Source organism: Xenopus tropicalis, chromosome 5 (assembly GCF_000004195.4).
Source record: "Xenopus tropicalis strain Nigerian chromosome 5, UCB_Xtro_10.0, whole genome shotgun sequence".
NCBI classification, from domain to species: Eukaryota; Metazoa; Chordata; class Amphibia; order Anura; family Pipidae; genus Xenopus; species Xenopus tropicalis.
The window spans coordinates 106416204-106432719 of NC_030681.2; the positions used below are offsets into that span (position 1 = coordinate 106416204).

General features: G+C 41.3%; 1 protein-coding gene across 1 annotated transcript in view; it reads left to right on the top strand.

Annotated features, from left to right (window-relative positions):
- Positions 1–455: 455 nt before the first annotated feature.
- Positions 456–16516, top strand: part of xxylt1 (xyloside xylosyltransferase 1) — an 85159-nt gene continuing 69098 nt past the window's right edge. Inside the window, exon 1 of the mRNA XM_002937833.5 lies at positions 456–1731. Coding sequence (XP_002937879.1) covers positions 1279–1731 — 453 coding nt within the window. The 5' untranslated portion in view covers positions 456–1278. The remainder of the gene's footprint in view (positions 1732–16516) is intronic.

Genomic DNA, 16516 nt, shown 5'->3' on the forward strand with positions numbered 1-16516 from the left:
CATGCAATGCCCCCCCAGTCAGGCTTCCCCCCACACTGTTCCCCTTCACACAGCATTTCCCATGCAATGCCCCCCCAGTCAGGCTTCCCCCCACACTGTTCCCCTTCACACAGCATTTCCCATGCAATGCCCCCCCAGTCAGGCTTCCCCCCACACTGTTCCCCTTCACACAGCCATTCCCATGCAATGCCCCCCCAGTCAGGCTTCCCCCCACACTGTTCCCCTTCACACAGCCATTCCCATGCAATGCCCCCCCAGTCAGGCTTCCCCCCACACTGTTCCCCTTCACACAGCCATTCCCATGCAATGCCCCCCCAGTCAGGCTTCCCCGCACAACCACCATTCAGCCTCTCTCAAGCAGCCTTCAAGTTTCTATCAGTCTCTCGCTCCCCTCAGCATTCCTCTTACAGAGCCTTCCCCTCCTCCCAGTGTTTCTCTCATAAAGCCTTTCCCTTCGTATACCTCTCACCCAGCATTTCCTGTAACAAAGCCTGTCTCTCCCCCCAGCCATTCCCTCAGTGTTTCTCTCACAAAGCTTTTCCCTTCGTATACCTTTCGCCCAGCATTTCCCGTAACAAAACCCTTCCCTCCCCCAGCCATTCCCTCAGCGTTTCTCTCACAAAGCTTTTCCCTTTGTATACCTCTCACCCAGCATTTCTTGTAACAAAGCCCTTCCCTCCCCCCAGCCATTCCCTCAGTGTGTCTCTCCCCCAGCCATTGAAAAGAACATGCGAAGAGGGAAAACTTAGCAGCTGCAATGCTTCCTCCTCTGCCCTGCAATGACTGGACTTCCGGGTTACAGCAGGATATCCTGTGAGGAGGAGAGCTGTTGGGGGTGTGCACGTAAGGTTCCATACTGAGGGGCTGTATCGGCTTTCTTCAAAAATGTATCCATAGCATGGAGAGGAGTGTTATTTTGGACTTTGTGTAAATGGAAGGTAAATAAGTCAAATGCAGCTGGACATGGGTATTATTTGGAGGGTATTTGAAGATGGAGAGCACAAGTGATGAGCAAAGGTGCAGATGACAAATAGCAAACTGTGAATGAGTGCTGCATGCATTACAGCACCGGGGAAGTCACAGGTCTGGCCACTCACCCCCAGAATTAATTGAAATTTTCTACAACGGCCAGTGGGGCAATTAAGTGATTGGCTGGAAGAGATAGTGTCATGTGATGCTCTTAGTTCATCCAACATGGCTTCTCCCAGATGAGTGCTCAGGCTGCTAGCAGAATGTGAGTTTGGGTGTATAGAGTCCTAGGGTAAAAGGCTGCTAGGTATGGCCTGTAGGATTACTGGCATGAGAGCCCTTCACGGGATATTATTGCTGGCCGCTGCCCTGGCGGTTTTTGCCTTTTATTACCTGGGGTCAGGAAAGGAGAATTTCTCTAGTACCACCAGGCGGATTAAAGAGAACCGGGCAGCCCAGAGCACCAGCACTGAACTAGACCTCATTGACGCCGCCTCCTCAGAACTGAAGCTGAGTGAGAAGGGAAAGATCCTAGAGAGCCGGGGGCCACTGGACTATCACTTACTCATGATGTTTACTAAGGTGCACAGGAACCCAGGGCTCCGGGACAAGTTCCAGGTCGCACTCAGTTCGCTCATCAAATATGGCAAGTTTGAAAGTAACGAGGTGCTCTGCCTTCACTTTGTGTCCGACGAGCCCAGCAAAGAGATAGGAAAATCCCTGCTAAAGGACCTGCTGCAAGGGGCCAGCTTCAAGTATAAGGTGAGGGGGTAGAGAGACTGGGCAATGCCAAGGGTATGTGTCATTTATGCACCACTATATGCTTACACACAGGGAATACAAACACTGTAATAAATAAATAATTAAATAAATAAAGAGATAAATTGCCATTTGGTAAGGGCCACCGGAGGAAGGTTTTATGATTTTATCTTTAATTTAGCCAGCAGCACATTAGAGAATGCAGATTAAATACACTCTCCACCTGTCTTTCTCTTCCTAGAATATAAAATGCACCTAAGAATGAATAGAGAATATGTGTATATGAATTCAAAAGGTTCTCAAGTTATATCTTGTGATGTACTTACTTTCTCTTTTGTGCTGCTGTTAGGTTCTACTGATGACCACTTACACACAGGCTTATTGTGTAGTTTGCTATGCCACCTGATAACCCAGTTCAGTGTAATATCAGGCCATTGGCCAGCCAGGCTACACTTCCACTCACTTTAGGCCTGTGGTTTCCAGACTGTGAAAAAGAATCACAGGATTTATTTTCTTCTTTTGTGTACACGTTCTTTTGTATCAGACATCCTTCAGGGCACAGCACGAGTCTGCCCAGCTTGCTCCTTTCTCCCTCTCCCTTCTCCTCCTCCCGCTCCCCTCTCTGCTGTAATCTGAGCTACCAGCAGCCAGAGCTGCAGCATGGAAGTTACTGAGATCAAGTTAAAATGGCAGCTGCTATTCTAAACACTGGGAGAATCTAGGGCTGTTAACTCAGATATTGTAAAGCTTTCTACAGATTAAATATAGCATTCTAGCTTGCACTATTGTGACTAATCTATTAGCAATAACAATAGCTTCTAAGTAGTTCCTTCTCCTTTAACCCATGTTAAATACAGTAAATGTATTGATCTTGCAATAGCTGAGGTGACCACCATGACAATTTGAATGCACTATATTAATTTTGGGGAAATCCTATGTGTATTGGGCATAAAGCTATACAGACCCCTGGAATTCATATTTATTTTGGCAATGATGTGGCAGATAACATGCTGTCAGAAATTATTTTGTAAAAAATTCTAAAATTAGAAAAGTATTGCACTTTTTTCGTTTGAAGCAGAAAGGCATTTTCGCCAATTTTGCATTCACCAGTATTCCAAAAATATATGGTTACAAGTTAGAAATCTCCATAAAATATATTCATATTTAAAGTTGAGGCTGTCCAAACAGGTTGTATCTTTGCAAATAAAATATATACTTCTATTTTTTTTCAGGTGTTTAGGCTAATGGCAGATGGGTTGTTTTCTCCACTGGAGTACATACACTAGGGGAGAAAACCTGATCCACTGATTTCCATGAATGTGTGTGCATTGACAGACTACGCATGAGGGCATCGGCACACATAAAGGATGGATTTCGCTGTAAAAATATGCTCTGTATATGGGCTGCCATGTTGATCCCATGCCTGCCAGTGTACACACATAAAGGGAGCTGAAGGCAGTAGGTCAGCTCTTAAGGTGGCCATACACGCACCGATATTATCGTACGAAACCTCGTTTCGTACGATAATCGGTGCGTGTATGGCATGTCAGCGAGCCGACCGATATCGCAGGAAGCTGCTGAAATCGGTCGGCTCGCCGATCGGCCAAGTTAGAAAATTTTGATCGGGCGCCATAGAAGGCGCCTGACCAAAATTCTCCCTTCAGAGCTGAATCGGCAGAAGGAGGTAGAAATCCTATTGTTTCTACCTCCTTACCTGCCGATTCAGCCCTGAATGGTGTGTGGCGGATCTGACGATGTTTCGTGCGACCGACGGTCGTACGAAACATCGTGAGATCGCCACGTGTATGGCCAGCTTTAGGGCTCTGGCACACAGGGAGATTAGTCGCCCGTGACAAGGGAGAGCCGTGTGCCAGAGCCCTTATATACACAGGCAAAGATAACCTGTCTGCCTTTAGCCTTAGAGTGCTAAACCTTGCAACAAAAGTGCAATTGCATTAAAAGGCAAATGCAAAGCTTTGTTTGTTCTGAATTTTTTTTTTTCCTAGATAAGCTAAGCATTGTCCCAATAAATTTGTGTGAAAGAGAGAGCATTGGGCAGTGCTAGATTCCATACTTAGTGTATGTGACATTCAATTAACTGCGCAGAGTTTTTTTTCTTTTCCCATTACTCTCTGCCATTGCCCGCTCATGGTGCTCAGTCACAGCTAAAAAATTCACATTAGCATGGCCCACTCATGCTGCTAACTAAGAGCCAGCTGGTTCTTAACATATACTGTATATACTTGAGTATATGCCTAGTTTTTCAGCATCCAAAATGTACTAAAAAAGTCACCCTCAGCTTATACTCAAGTCGGGTGCCATGGGTCCCTCCAAACTAGCACCCTCTGTCCTTTGTGTGCAAATTAGGCCACCCGCAACCAGACCCTCCAGTGCCCTGGCCCGCTCCCGAATTCATCTTAATCTACTATTCTCACCTGTCCCATTCTGCACTAGACATTTCACTTTATATTCTATATAAACTACAGTATATATAGTTTTAAAGGATTTTAACTCTTTGGGGCTTATTTATTTTGCTGTGTAAAAAACGGTGGGAAAATTCACCACACATCGCCAGCCTTCACTGTGTAAAAAGGGCGTAAAATCTGCGTAAATTTTTTTACTTGTTTTTTCTTCCACCAGAACTTACGTAAAATAATGGCGTAAAATCTGGTGTTCAGACGGCGATCTTCTCAGTTTATTTTACACAGCTTTTTATTCCATTTTTAAGCGAATTCATTTTACACAGTTTAATAAATATGCCCCTTTGTGTTTTGGCTTGGTTGCTGATTGAGCTAAGGGGGTAGTACTCTTAAGGTATCATTGTTGATACCATATTGTTTTGTTGACCCTCTTCTCCACTTACAGAGCTAGTTTACTGTTTTTTCTTTGAAATAAATATTTAAAAACATATACCCCACTGATGCCTCATTTAATATAATTTTATTGGTATTTATTTTGATTATTGAAACTTAGCAGTAGCTGCTGCATTTCCCACTCTTGGAACTTAGACTTCAGCAGAAATTATGTAAATCAATCATATAAAATAGGATGTTTTAGTTGGGATTTGTGTACACAAGAACATATTGGTTTATGTGCTCTTTCAGGTAACCATCATTTATTTTAGGGGATTCCTTGTCCTGTGTCATTGCCTAAAGGATAAGTAGCACCAAAAAATTAAAGGGATTTGTATGCTTTTTAATATACTGCACTGTTAGCGTGCACTACTAAAAAGAAAAATGAATTTCCTTTAGAAGCACTATTAGGGCAATAGCGCATAGGGTGATTGGCACAATGGCACATAGACCACAGTTAAATCTTGGCTACTGTGGGCCGGTCTCATTGATATGCTTTCCTAGAAGCTAAAAAGAGAATTGCTGGTAAGAAAGCATATGTGCCACATTTTTGTGCCACATTTTTTTTGCGAAGTCACTTAAAGTGTCCTGCACAAGATGCTGTTAAGCTGTATAGGCAACTATTCAAGTTGTCATTTGTCTTTAGGGCATGTGATTACATAAAGTTAACAGATAAGCGCTGTAGAATACAGTGATTTTGTCATTCTTACTATAAATAGAAAACATTTAAGATTAAAAAAAATTAAGAATGACAGCTTAATAGTATCTATAGCAACTTGGAATAAAGGTTCCACATAGTGCGTTCTTCCTATATAATATATTTGTAAGAGAAATTATAGTTTCATGCTTTTGGTATTGTTATACACAAAATAATTTCACAAAAACACCACAAGATGTCACTGTTCTGCAACTGCCAAAAACTGAGCTGGCCACAAGGCTCCCTCTACCTTCTTCATTTTTTGTTTCCACTATATTCTCTGGGGTAGCCCTTGTTCATGTTATTTCAAAACTGCTTTTCTGTATTTTGTTATACGATGCTGCCTTGTTTTGCAAAGTAGTACATTCTGGTTTAGTTACATTCCTCAGACATTCCAGTCCAATTGGGTGTATCTCTGTACATGTGCGTTACCTGCATTTGTTTTAAATACCACAATTGAATTGCATACTTCTTTTCATCAAAAAATAAACTATTTCCAATTTTGGAATTAGACCAGTGAACACCAAGAATTAGTGACTGTTCCCTAGAGATTTAATTAGGTATACAAACACTTTGGAACCTGGGCCATAGCCTGCCGCCATCATTACTGATAACCCCTTTGTGCCAACCCTGAAACATGTATGTATGTATATCTTTATTTATAAAGTGCTACTTATGTACAACAGGGGGTTATTAAAATAACAGATCAATTCAAAATATAATAATAAATACAATATACAATTGCAATAAGTTAAGAATCAAAGAGACAGGAGGATAGAGGTCCCTGTCTTGTAAAGCTTACTTATGCTGCAAACATCCCACTATTTGCTCTTAGCAACCCTACTCACATACAAGCACTGAGAATCTTTGTATATCATTTATTTTGGATGTTTTTCTACTGCAGACTGAAACTTATTTGTGGCTGGAACATTTTTGTACAGTAAGAAAATTGGCTAAAGATATTACTTGTCCTTATATTTGCTCTGGAGTTCCTTGCACAATAATGTCAGACTGGGAGAAGTGGAATGTTTTAGAGCAACAAATCCTCTAAAATTAACTGCACAATGATTTCTCTGCTATATTCCCTGTTTAGGAATGCTTTTCCATAGCCCACCAACCTTTCAATAGGGCAGTGATTCAGCTGCATTACAAAAACACAAATGCTGCTTTCACCTGAGCTGCTGATTTTACAGTTACCTAATACTTAACCAGTGTTGCTTCATTTCATTCTTTACATCTTTGTCCCTCCAAAGTCACAAGTCCTTTCTATGTTCTGGCCTTTCTGCAAAGCTCATATTTAGGTAAAGTAGCCCTAAATCTATCTTCCACCATTGTTTTTAATTTGGGTATAAAGAAAGCCCTCCTAGTGAATGTGCAGTGTTGCTGGGAGTAGTATACAGAGGTGCTTGAAAGTTAACCCTTCAAAATTTTCTGTATTTTTATATGAATTTGACCTAAAACATCGTCTGATTTTCAAACAAGACCTAAAAGTAGATGGAGAAAACCTAGTTAAACAAATGAAACAAATTATTATATTTGGCCATGTATTTATGGAAAAATAAATGATCCAATAACATATCTGTGTGTGGCAAAAGTGAATTGTGCTCTCAGTATTTGGTGTGATCCCCTTGTGCGGCAATAACTGCAACTAAACATTTGCGGTAACTGTTTTGCAGTCCTGCACATCAACTCAGAGGAATTTTAGCCAATTCCTCCTACAGAACAGCTTCAGCTCTTGGATGTTGGTGGGTTTCCTCACATGAAAGTGTGCTTTAGCTGAATTGGATTATGGTCAGGACTTTTTCTTGGCCGTATCAGAATATTCACTTTATTCTGTAACCATGCTTTGGTAGAAAGACTTGTGTGTTTAGGATCGTTGGCTTGCCACATGACCCACTGTCTCTTGAGATTCATTTTACGGACAGACGTCTTGACATTTTCCTTTAGAATTCTCTAGTAAAGTTCAGAATTCATTGTTCCATCAATGATGGCAAGCCACCAAGGCCCAGATGAAGCAAAACAGGCCCAAACCAGAACACTCCCACTACCATGTTTCATAGATGGGATAAGGTTCTTATGCTGGAATGCAGTGTTTTTCTCTAAATATAACATTCTGTCCAAATGATCTTTAGCAAACTGTAGATGGTCAGCAATATTTTGGGGGAGAGCAGTGACTTTCTCCTTGCTACTCTGCAATATATACATACGTTACTGTTCAGTGTTCTCCTGATGGTGGACTCATTAACATTCACCATTGTGAGAAAGGCCTTCAGTTCCTTTGTAACTTCTCAGGCTTTTAGGTTGAAGACACACAGAGCTACTAGTAGCAGCTACTTGTCATGGCTACTAAAATAGACAATTACTGATTCTCAGTATTGTCTATAGCAAGGCATTTTCTGGTGTTTAGTAGCTGTGAAAAAGTAGCTGCTACTAGTAGCTCTGTGTGTCTTCACTCTTGTGTGGAGCAGTGGTTCTCAACCTGTGGGTCGGGACCCCTTTGGAGGTCAAATGACCCTTTTACAGGGGTCGCCTAAGACCATCGTAAAACACATATTTCTGATGGTCTTAGGAATAATTTTATGGTTGGGGGTCACCACAACATGAGGAACTGTATTAAAGGGTAGCGGCATTAGGAAGGTTGAGAACCACTGGTGTGAAGTAACAACGGTCTTGAGTCTGTTGATTGGTGGAGTCCAAACTCTTTAGAGATAATCTTGGAAGCTTTTTTAGCTTTACGAGCAGCAACAACTCTTTTTCTGAGGTCCTCATACACCTCTTTTGTTTGAGCCATGATACACATCCAGAAATGTGCTGTATGTTTTATCAGGCTTTGCTGGATCCCCATAATTTAAACAAGCTCACACCTGTTTGTCATCTCTATGACTGAAAATACCAGACTTCTTCTTTAAATTTTATGATAATCCAAAGGATTCACTTACTTTAGCCACACACAGATAGGTTTTTGGATCTTTTTTTTAATAGATACATAACCAAGTATAATTATTATTGTTTATTTTGTTTAACTAGGTTTCTCCATCTACTTTTAGCACTTGTTTAAAATCAGATGATGTTTTAGGTCACATTTACTCGTATATAGAAATAGAGAAAAGCACAAATTTTAAGCACCACTGTATGTCCCCACTTTCCATTATATACTGTCTAGGAGTAAATTCTATGAGTATTGCATTGTGGTATACAGGTGTTCTAGGGCAGCTGAGTGAAATATTGCATGTGCTATAGAAAGCCTAAACTGAATGAATGCCGGGAGGGGCATGATATGAGGATAGGAAGCCAGTTAAACCAGGCCCATCTGCTGCATTATTGCTGGTTAATCCCCACAACACCGGAGCTCTCTATGCTGGAGTATAATGCACTGTTTGTTTATCTGATTGTATTTTTGCAGAGAGCTAGGTACCTGCTCCATCTTTATCTCTGTGCAGTCATCTGCCTTTTCATGTTAACTCTGTGTGACAGCAAGAATAAGAGGTACACTGGTGAAAACAATATATTTATGCATTCCTGATGCCTGTTGCCTGCATAAACCTTTTTATTTCACTTAAGCAAGGCTGGGGCAGAGCAGGGGCACACTGAGTGGGTTATCCATTTTCCTCAGACTTCAGGCAGAGGAAAGCAGATCCACTGTCATCCGCTCTTTCCTCTAGATGACAAGCACGGCGTCGAACTGTGTGAAACTACATTTGGTGGATTTCAGTGGGAAAATGCAAAATTTCCCCTTTTTAACATTTTTTTTTTTTAATATTGAGCCCAAGCCCTATGCATTGATCTGTAGATCAAGTACCAAACATAAAAGGTATAGTGACACATTCCAGTTTTAACAATATCCCTATGTAAAAATGTTTAGCACTAATTCTGCCCCCTTGCCAACCCTCAGACCTTTACTACTCCCCATGTCAATACTAAGCACACGCTTCTGTAACACATATTTGGCCAGTAAAGGGTCAATCCAGACTAGTATTAGGTAGAGCATGTGTTACATGCGATGCCCCTTTCCCAGGATGGGCCTCCGCTAGGTGGGAGATGACCTTTAGGAGCTGTTTTGGAAATGAGGATGATATTGAACTACACCTCCCTGATGCTGTATGGTGTAGTGAATAGTAAATAGGACGCCAGAAGGTTCTTTGCTGATCAACTATTAACATTTATTGTTACACACAGGATGATGCAGGGTAATACTCACAAATACTGAGGTAGATGGTGAAGCAGTAAATAACAGTTGTAGTTATGCAAGGCATCCTAAGGATGATCACCTGGTACTGGGCCGGATCCCTACAGCAACGGTGGATCAGGGGAAGAAACTGCCTGATACCTATGTCTGACTGCGGTCCCTTCAGTAAGGCAAACAGAGCCTGGGTATTGCTAAACCCTTTTTAGATCTCCTATGGTGGAGCGAGTGCTGCTCATGCTAGATAGCCCTGACTGTCTCACACTATATAGAGTGTGCTATTACAGGATCTATCCCTCTGCTAACTTCACCTCATTCACGGGGCCCTGTCCCCGACTTTCACTAGAGCACCAAGGGGCTACTCTAGGGCAAATGGCTTTTACTGGGGCCAAGTCTGATCCCAGGCTCGATGGAGATGTTACCTGAGAATCAGAAGGCAGCCAAAGAGGAAGCCACCCCTCCTTGCTAGACACTTTATCAGTCTGCAAGGGGAGTGGTCATCCTAAGTAAACCAATAAGGCACAATATAGTATGAACTAGATACATGGTGCTTTGCCCAGCAACAGCACTAGGAACTAGGGATTTAAAGCCATAGGGACTCTAATACCTATGGGTCCCTACACTTCAATGACAGGAAAGTTGTAGTGAACGTTGGGCTTGGGGGGCAGGCTAAAGTACCAATAGGTTGAGCGCTGTTTACATTTGTTCACCAGCTTATGGGTACTTTGCTCTGTCCCCCAATCTTATAAAATGTCACTGTGCCTATATAAGAGTGACCATCACATATCCTGCATTAGCAAGCTTTTGCTACTCAGATGTGACCCCTGACACAAGTTTCAAGAACAAGGAAGTTGTGACTTTCTGATTGGGGGCAGAGCAAAGTACCCATAGGCTGGTGGACAAATGTCAAAAGTGCCTCACATCCATCGGTCTGAAAATCGGTTGGAAAGGTTTGAATATTTGAATAAAATTTGCTCATTGTCCAAATGTTTGCACGACCAAGCAGGTAGTTTTTCTAGCTTCAGTTAGATGATGAGTAGTTTTTGTTGATGGGCAAACCGTGCTTTTAAACAATCGTTTCAGGATAACTTAGTCCTATGATAACGAAAAGATCTTTTAAAAATCTTAACTTGGCCAGCTTTAGTGTACATGTTGACTTGTACACCTGCCCAATTTTTTTTTTTTTGTAGACTTTAGGGCTCTGGCACATGGGGAGACTAGTCGCCCCCCGACAAATCTCCCTTCTCGCGGGCGACTAATGTCCCCGAAATGCCATCCCACGGGCGACAATGTAAATCGGGATTAGTCGCCCGCGACAAGGGAGATTTGTCACGGGCGACTAGTCTCCCCATGTGCCAGAGCCCTTATAAACCCCTGAATCATAAAACCACCCATAGGTGTCTCTAATGCTCCACTCAGATATGAATGGTGCCTGGATGTGCACTTTGCTGTTATGTACCGCAGCTTGTCACTGAGCTGTGTTCTCTCTTTTCACTTGCATGCTTTTTCCTCTCCTTATTTTGTATGTCATTGCCTTGTCTCTATGGTGATGCCCTATTTCGGAAGTAATCTATTCCATGATTGATTGAGCAGACATTAAATATCCTCAGATTGCTAGACGTTTCAGTGCCTTAAAGGGTGCAGTGCATGCAGTAAATTTCATTATGCTTTGACAGTTCTCATTTTGTAAATGACTGCATTTAACTACCCCTAGTGTGAAAATTTGTATGTATGGGTATATAGCTGGGAAAGCTGGAGACTCTCACAAACCCACCCCGTTAACTAAAGGGGGTGTTTACTAACACTTAATTTTTTCAGTTGGGGTTTTTTTATGACTAGATCTTTCTTTACTTTGTGGTTTTAGAGGTTTTCAGGCTTGTTTTTGACACTGGCTTTAGTGCGATTGTATGAAAAATTCGTGGTTTTCAATGACTTTTTTTTTTTTTTTTTTTGTGCTTTTTCAGTATGGATCTTTTCATAAATGACTAAAATTCATGGAAATGAGTTTAGTCATGGTTTAAAAAAACTATAAAACCACAGAAATCCAAATGTTAATAAATGCCCCCTTAGCTTCAAAGTTTGCACGGTTTGCATCGTTACATACTCACACCATAAGATATCTTTCTAATTCGATGGGACTTTTTATTTCAATGTTGAAAGCAATTGCACAAATCAATATCTCAATAATTCTACTAATTCTAATAAGTTACTTAAATAGAAGAACAGTGTCCACTTATAATTATTAATTCCCTTTGAGGGTGCCAATTATACAGAGAAAGGAGAAAAACTGAATATTTAAAAATATTTTAAAAACTGTTATATAAGACATGTTGGAATATTACTATTTATGCTGAAGTTGCTTAATAAAGCTAAAATTTAATTCTCCGCCACTTTAGCTATTTGTGAGCTAAGAAGATAAAGGTAAAAGCTTAGTCATTTGAATTAGGTCTTACTTTTTTTTTTTATTGTGTGTAAAAGTTATGATTATTAATTTTGACAAGTCACCATACCACTTCAAGGTAAACCCCATATGGGGGTCCTAACTATTTACCTTAGTTAGTTACCAGTTAAATGTTTTCATAGGCTGACACCTCCGTGCATAGTAGCTTATCTTGGGTTAAGTGTATCCTGACCAAGGCATTGCTTTGTGACTAAATAATAAGTAAACCTTTTTTAGGGCAAGTCTCACCAGGTACCGTGCTTGAATTTTCTTAAATGTTCTGGTTCATTTGAGCCGGACTGTGTGTAATGAAGTGGAACGCACAGGAAAACTTGAATGCTTGCCCACTGAGATGTGCTCTGACAGCAGGTATCAAATCTATATTTGAGAGAAATTTTGACTATTTATTTTCATATATAGGCTAAAGTTTTAATTTTTTAATTTTTATAAGGATATAAGAAGTTACAGAGGAGCTTCATAATCATACAAAAGTGTCCACAGAAAGAGTGGTTTTATACAGTCATGGAATTCTGTGGTGGCATCCAACATCCTCATATTTTATGAGAGGGGGTACATTATTTTTTATAATAGACAACTTTCAGTTACGTGACAAATAACAAAAATACGATATCCCATGTGAAATGGGACGTGAATGAGAGTCTGCATGTGTGAGAAGGGTGGGGTACAGGTTACACCCCCAAGAGCGGTAAGAAACAGAAGTGGTGGAGAGATTCTGTACGGGGCAGAAAGCAGTGGGCCAGAGCCAGGTACTGCATGGTGTACAGTACATGCATTCTGTGTGTGACTCTTTAAAGTTATGAATGTTCTGACATCCAAACACGTGAACTTGGTACATGAGCCATGAATATCCTGTAACTAATATCCTTATAAGCAGTGCTTAGTGATCAGTTATAAACTGGTGCCTAATGATGTAATTTGTGTTACATGACTCATACTTTTATATGGTCATGGAACCTCTCAGTCAATCAATTACCGTATATACTCGAGTATAAGCCGATCCGAATATAAGCCGAGGTACCTAATTTTACCTAAGAAAACTGGAAAAACGTATTGACTCGAGTATAAGCCTAGGGTGGGAAATGCAGCAGCTACTGCTAAGTTTCAATAATTAAAATAAATACCAATAAAATACATTAATTGAGGCATCAGTGGGGTATGTGTTTTTAAATATATATTTCAAAGAAAAACAGTAAACTAGCTCTATAAGTGGAGAAGAGGGTCAACAAAAACAATAGGCACTGGAGGGTCTGGTTGCGGGTGGCCTAATTTGCACACAAAGGACAGAAGGTGCTAGTCTGGGGGGACCCAACTCGAGTATAAGCCGAGGGCGACTTTTTCAGTGCATTTTGGTTGCTGAAAAACTAGGCTTATACTCGAGTATATACAGTACTCAATGCACACCTACTAACCACAAAAGGCAGCAAATGGTATGTTTAACATATAATGCTCTTTATATGGAAAAAATTCACAGAACAGTAAATACAATGACAATGCATAATATACATACCACCAGTTGGACAAAATGACTCCATTACCTCACTTTATGCACTTTCCCCAGGCTGATTTCTTCATGAGCAAAGTGGAGTCCATCCGCAATCAAATTCCCCCCCCTCTATTAATACTAACCAGCTCCTCCTTCCTCAGCCCCCTTCTGCATGTCTTAGCTCTTTTGGTCCCGTAACTGTCTCTGAAGTCTCCCGGCTTCTTTTGTCGGGTCCCCTCACCACTTGCTCTCTTGACCCCATGCCTTCTTCTCTGCTTAAACACCGTGTTGCTGAAATTACTCCGGCTCTTACTCACATCTTTACTCTTCTCTGTCTTCTGGAAGTTTCCTCTCTTCGTTCAAACAGGCCTGTGTCAAGCCTATCCTTAAAAAGGCCATGCTGGACCCGTCCTGTCTCGCTTCTACCGCTTGCCTTCAAAATCTTAGAGCATATCGTCTTCTCCTGTATTACTAACTTTCTTAATGCACATAATTTATTGGACCCACTGCAATCTGGCTTTCGGCCTGCACACTCTACTGAGACGGCGTTGTGCAGAGTTACAAATGATCTTCAGGTTGCCGAAGCCAATGGTCACTTTTCTATACTAATGCTCCTAGATCTATCGGCTGCGTTTGATACGGTTGACCACTCCCTCCTGATGTAAATTCTGCATTCGATTGGTCTCTGTAGTCAGGCTGCATCCTGGATCTCTTCTTACCTCTCTAACCGTTCATTCACTGTCTCCTATGCTAACAAAACCTCATCTCCAGTTCCTCTTAATGTGGGGGTACCCCAAGGCTCTGTACTTGGGCCGTTGTTGTTCTCCCTTTACACGGTCTTTGGGAGATCTTATCCGTTCATTTTGCTTTAAATATCATCTGTATGCTGATGATATGCAAATTTACTTTTCGACCCCCTCGTTAACAGTTTAAACTGAGACTCAAATCTCTAACTGTCTCCTAACTATGTCCAATTGGATGAACCAACGCCACCTTAAACTGAACCTAACAAAAACTGAACTAATGATCTTTCCGCCTAAGCCTGGTCTTACTCCCCCCTTTTCTATCTCTATTGATGGCACCCTCATCAACCCCGTCGATTCGGCGCGTTGTTTGGGGGTGATCTTTGACTCCAGTCTCTCCTTCTCTGACCATATTAACACCACTTTCAAAACCTGTCACTTTTTCTTACACAATATTGCCAAAATCCGTCCCTTTCTTTCTACTGCAACAGCTAGGCTGCTCATGCATGCTCTCATCTTGTCCCGACTTGACTACTGTAACCTGCTACTAACCGGCCTCCCTAACTCCCATCTTTCCCCCCTACAGTCTATAATAAACACTACTGCCAGAATTCTCTTCCTCTCATCCAGGAGAGTTCAGGCCTTTAGCAGGGGAAGGGCCTGAACTCTCCTGGATGAGAGGAAGAGAATTTAAACAAAGAATATCTTACAAACTCCTTCTCGTAACCTTCAAAGCCCTCCATTCCTCTGCTCCTCACTACATCTCTTCCCTTGTGTCTCTGTACGTTCCTGGCCAACCCCTTCGTTCCTCGCAGAGCAACCGTTTTGTTGCGCCCCCCACTACTACTGCTGTTTCCCGCCTTAAACCTTTCTGCCTTGCTGTCATTTGGAATGCCCTCCCTGAGAGAATCCTCCCTCAGTCTTAAAACTAAACTTAAAGACTACCTTTTGGAGCACTCAACCAGCACCTGATCTGGAAACTAACACTTCTATTGTAGTGTCACCCACTGTGACCTACAGCACTTATATTTGCCTATTTGTGTCTGTAAGCTACCCTCCCATATAGATTGTAAGCTCTACGGGGCAGGGACCTCCATCCTCTTGTGTTTTTGACTCTTATTGCAACTGTATCTTTTATTTATTTGTCTTTATTGTAATACTTTGTATTTATCTATTATCTTAATAACCCCCTGTTTGTATTAATGTATTCTACTGTACAGCGCTGCGTACATAAGTAGCGCTTTATAAATGAAGATATACATACATACATACAGAAAAAGCAAACACGTGTGGAACACAGTCTCCTGTTAGGAGAAAACTGTACCAGCCCAGGGTAGCTGCAAGTAGATTTAGAAAGCCGGCTTTTTGGTTAAAGTTCAGCTCTTCACTCTATTGCGCTTCCACAAGCGGCACAAAGAAAGAAGGAAGAGGATCACTGGCTCGCAGCTACCCAGGGCTGGTGCAGTTTTCTCATAACAGGAGCACGAGCTCGGAGTAAAGAGGGGGGGTGTGCCTAACATTTTCCACCCCCCAGTGATTTTGTAACTTTCCTTCTCCTTTAAAACAATGATGATTGCTCTTAAATAGCTTTACCCTTCCTACATAGAAATACAGCAAGACAGTTAGTAAATAGTTTTGTAAAATTAGCTGAAATAGTAAAATGGCAGCTATTCCTTTTGATGTACAAACTGAGCAGAAAAGAAAATGTTTGCATTACAATTTAAATGGCATTCTATGAAGTACTTGTTCAAGTACAATTACTTTCAGTTCTGTTGCTTGGTGAGCAAGGCTCCGTCTTTTACATTAAACAGAAAAATACCAGGTAGTGGTGCAAGATCTTCATGTACTTAAATGACCTTGCTGATCTGATAGACACTATGCTTATTTTAATGGCTCTGGGAGGCCCTGGACAAATTCCCTATGCTGTATGCTTCCTTAGTGACCAGCCATTTGCTTGATTGTTTTTATGTTAGAGAAATAGGTGAGAAATATGCTCATCGCATGTATGATCGTGTCGGCAAAATAAGCTGCAAGCCAAGATAAACATTTTAACAATAGCGGCCATCACTGTAAGGAAAGTTACCTAAGAAAGTGTATTCCGGGAAATGGTTGCAGAAATGTATTTAATCTTTTAGGTTTTTTGGTTTATAGCCAGTCCTGTTGGGTAGCTTTTAGCATTTCTGTTTGTCTTGCCATTGGCTGCCACTTGGATTTTCTTTCCCTGCTTGCTTAGATACACTCAGTACTCTAGGGATATCTAAATAATTTGCTCCTAATCTGTATAGTATTGCAAGATTGATTGTAAATAAAAGGCAAAGGCAGCACATATAACTGTAGAATTAACATTTTGGCACAATGGTATGCTATAT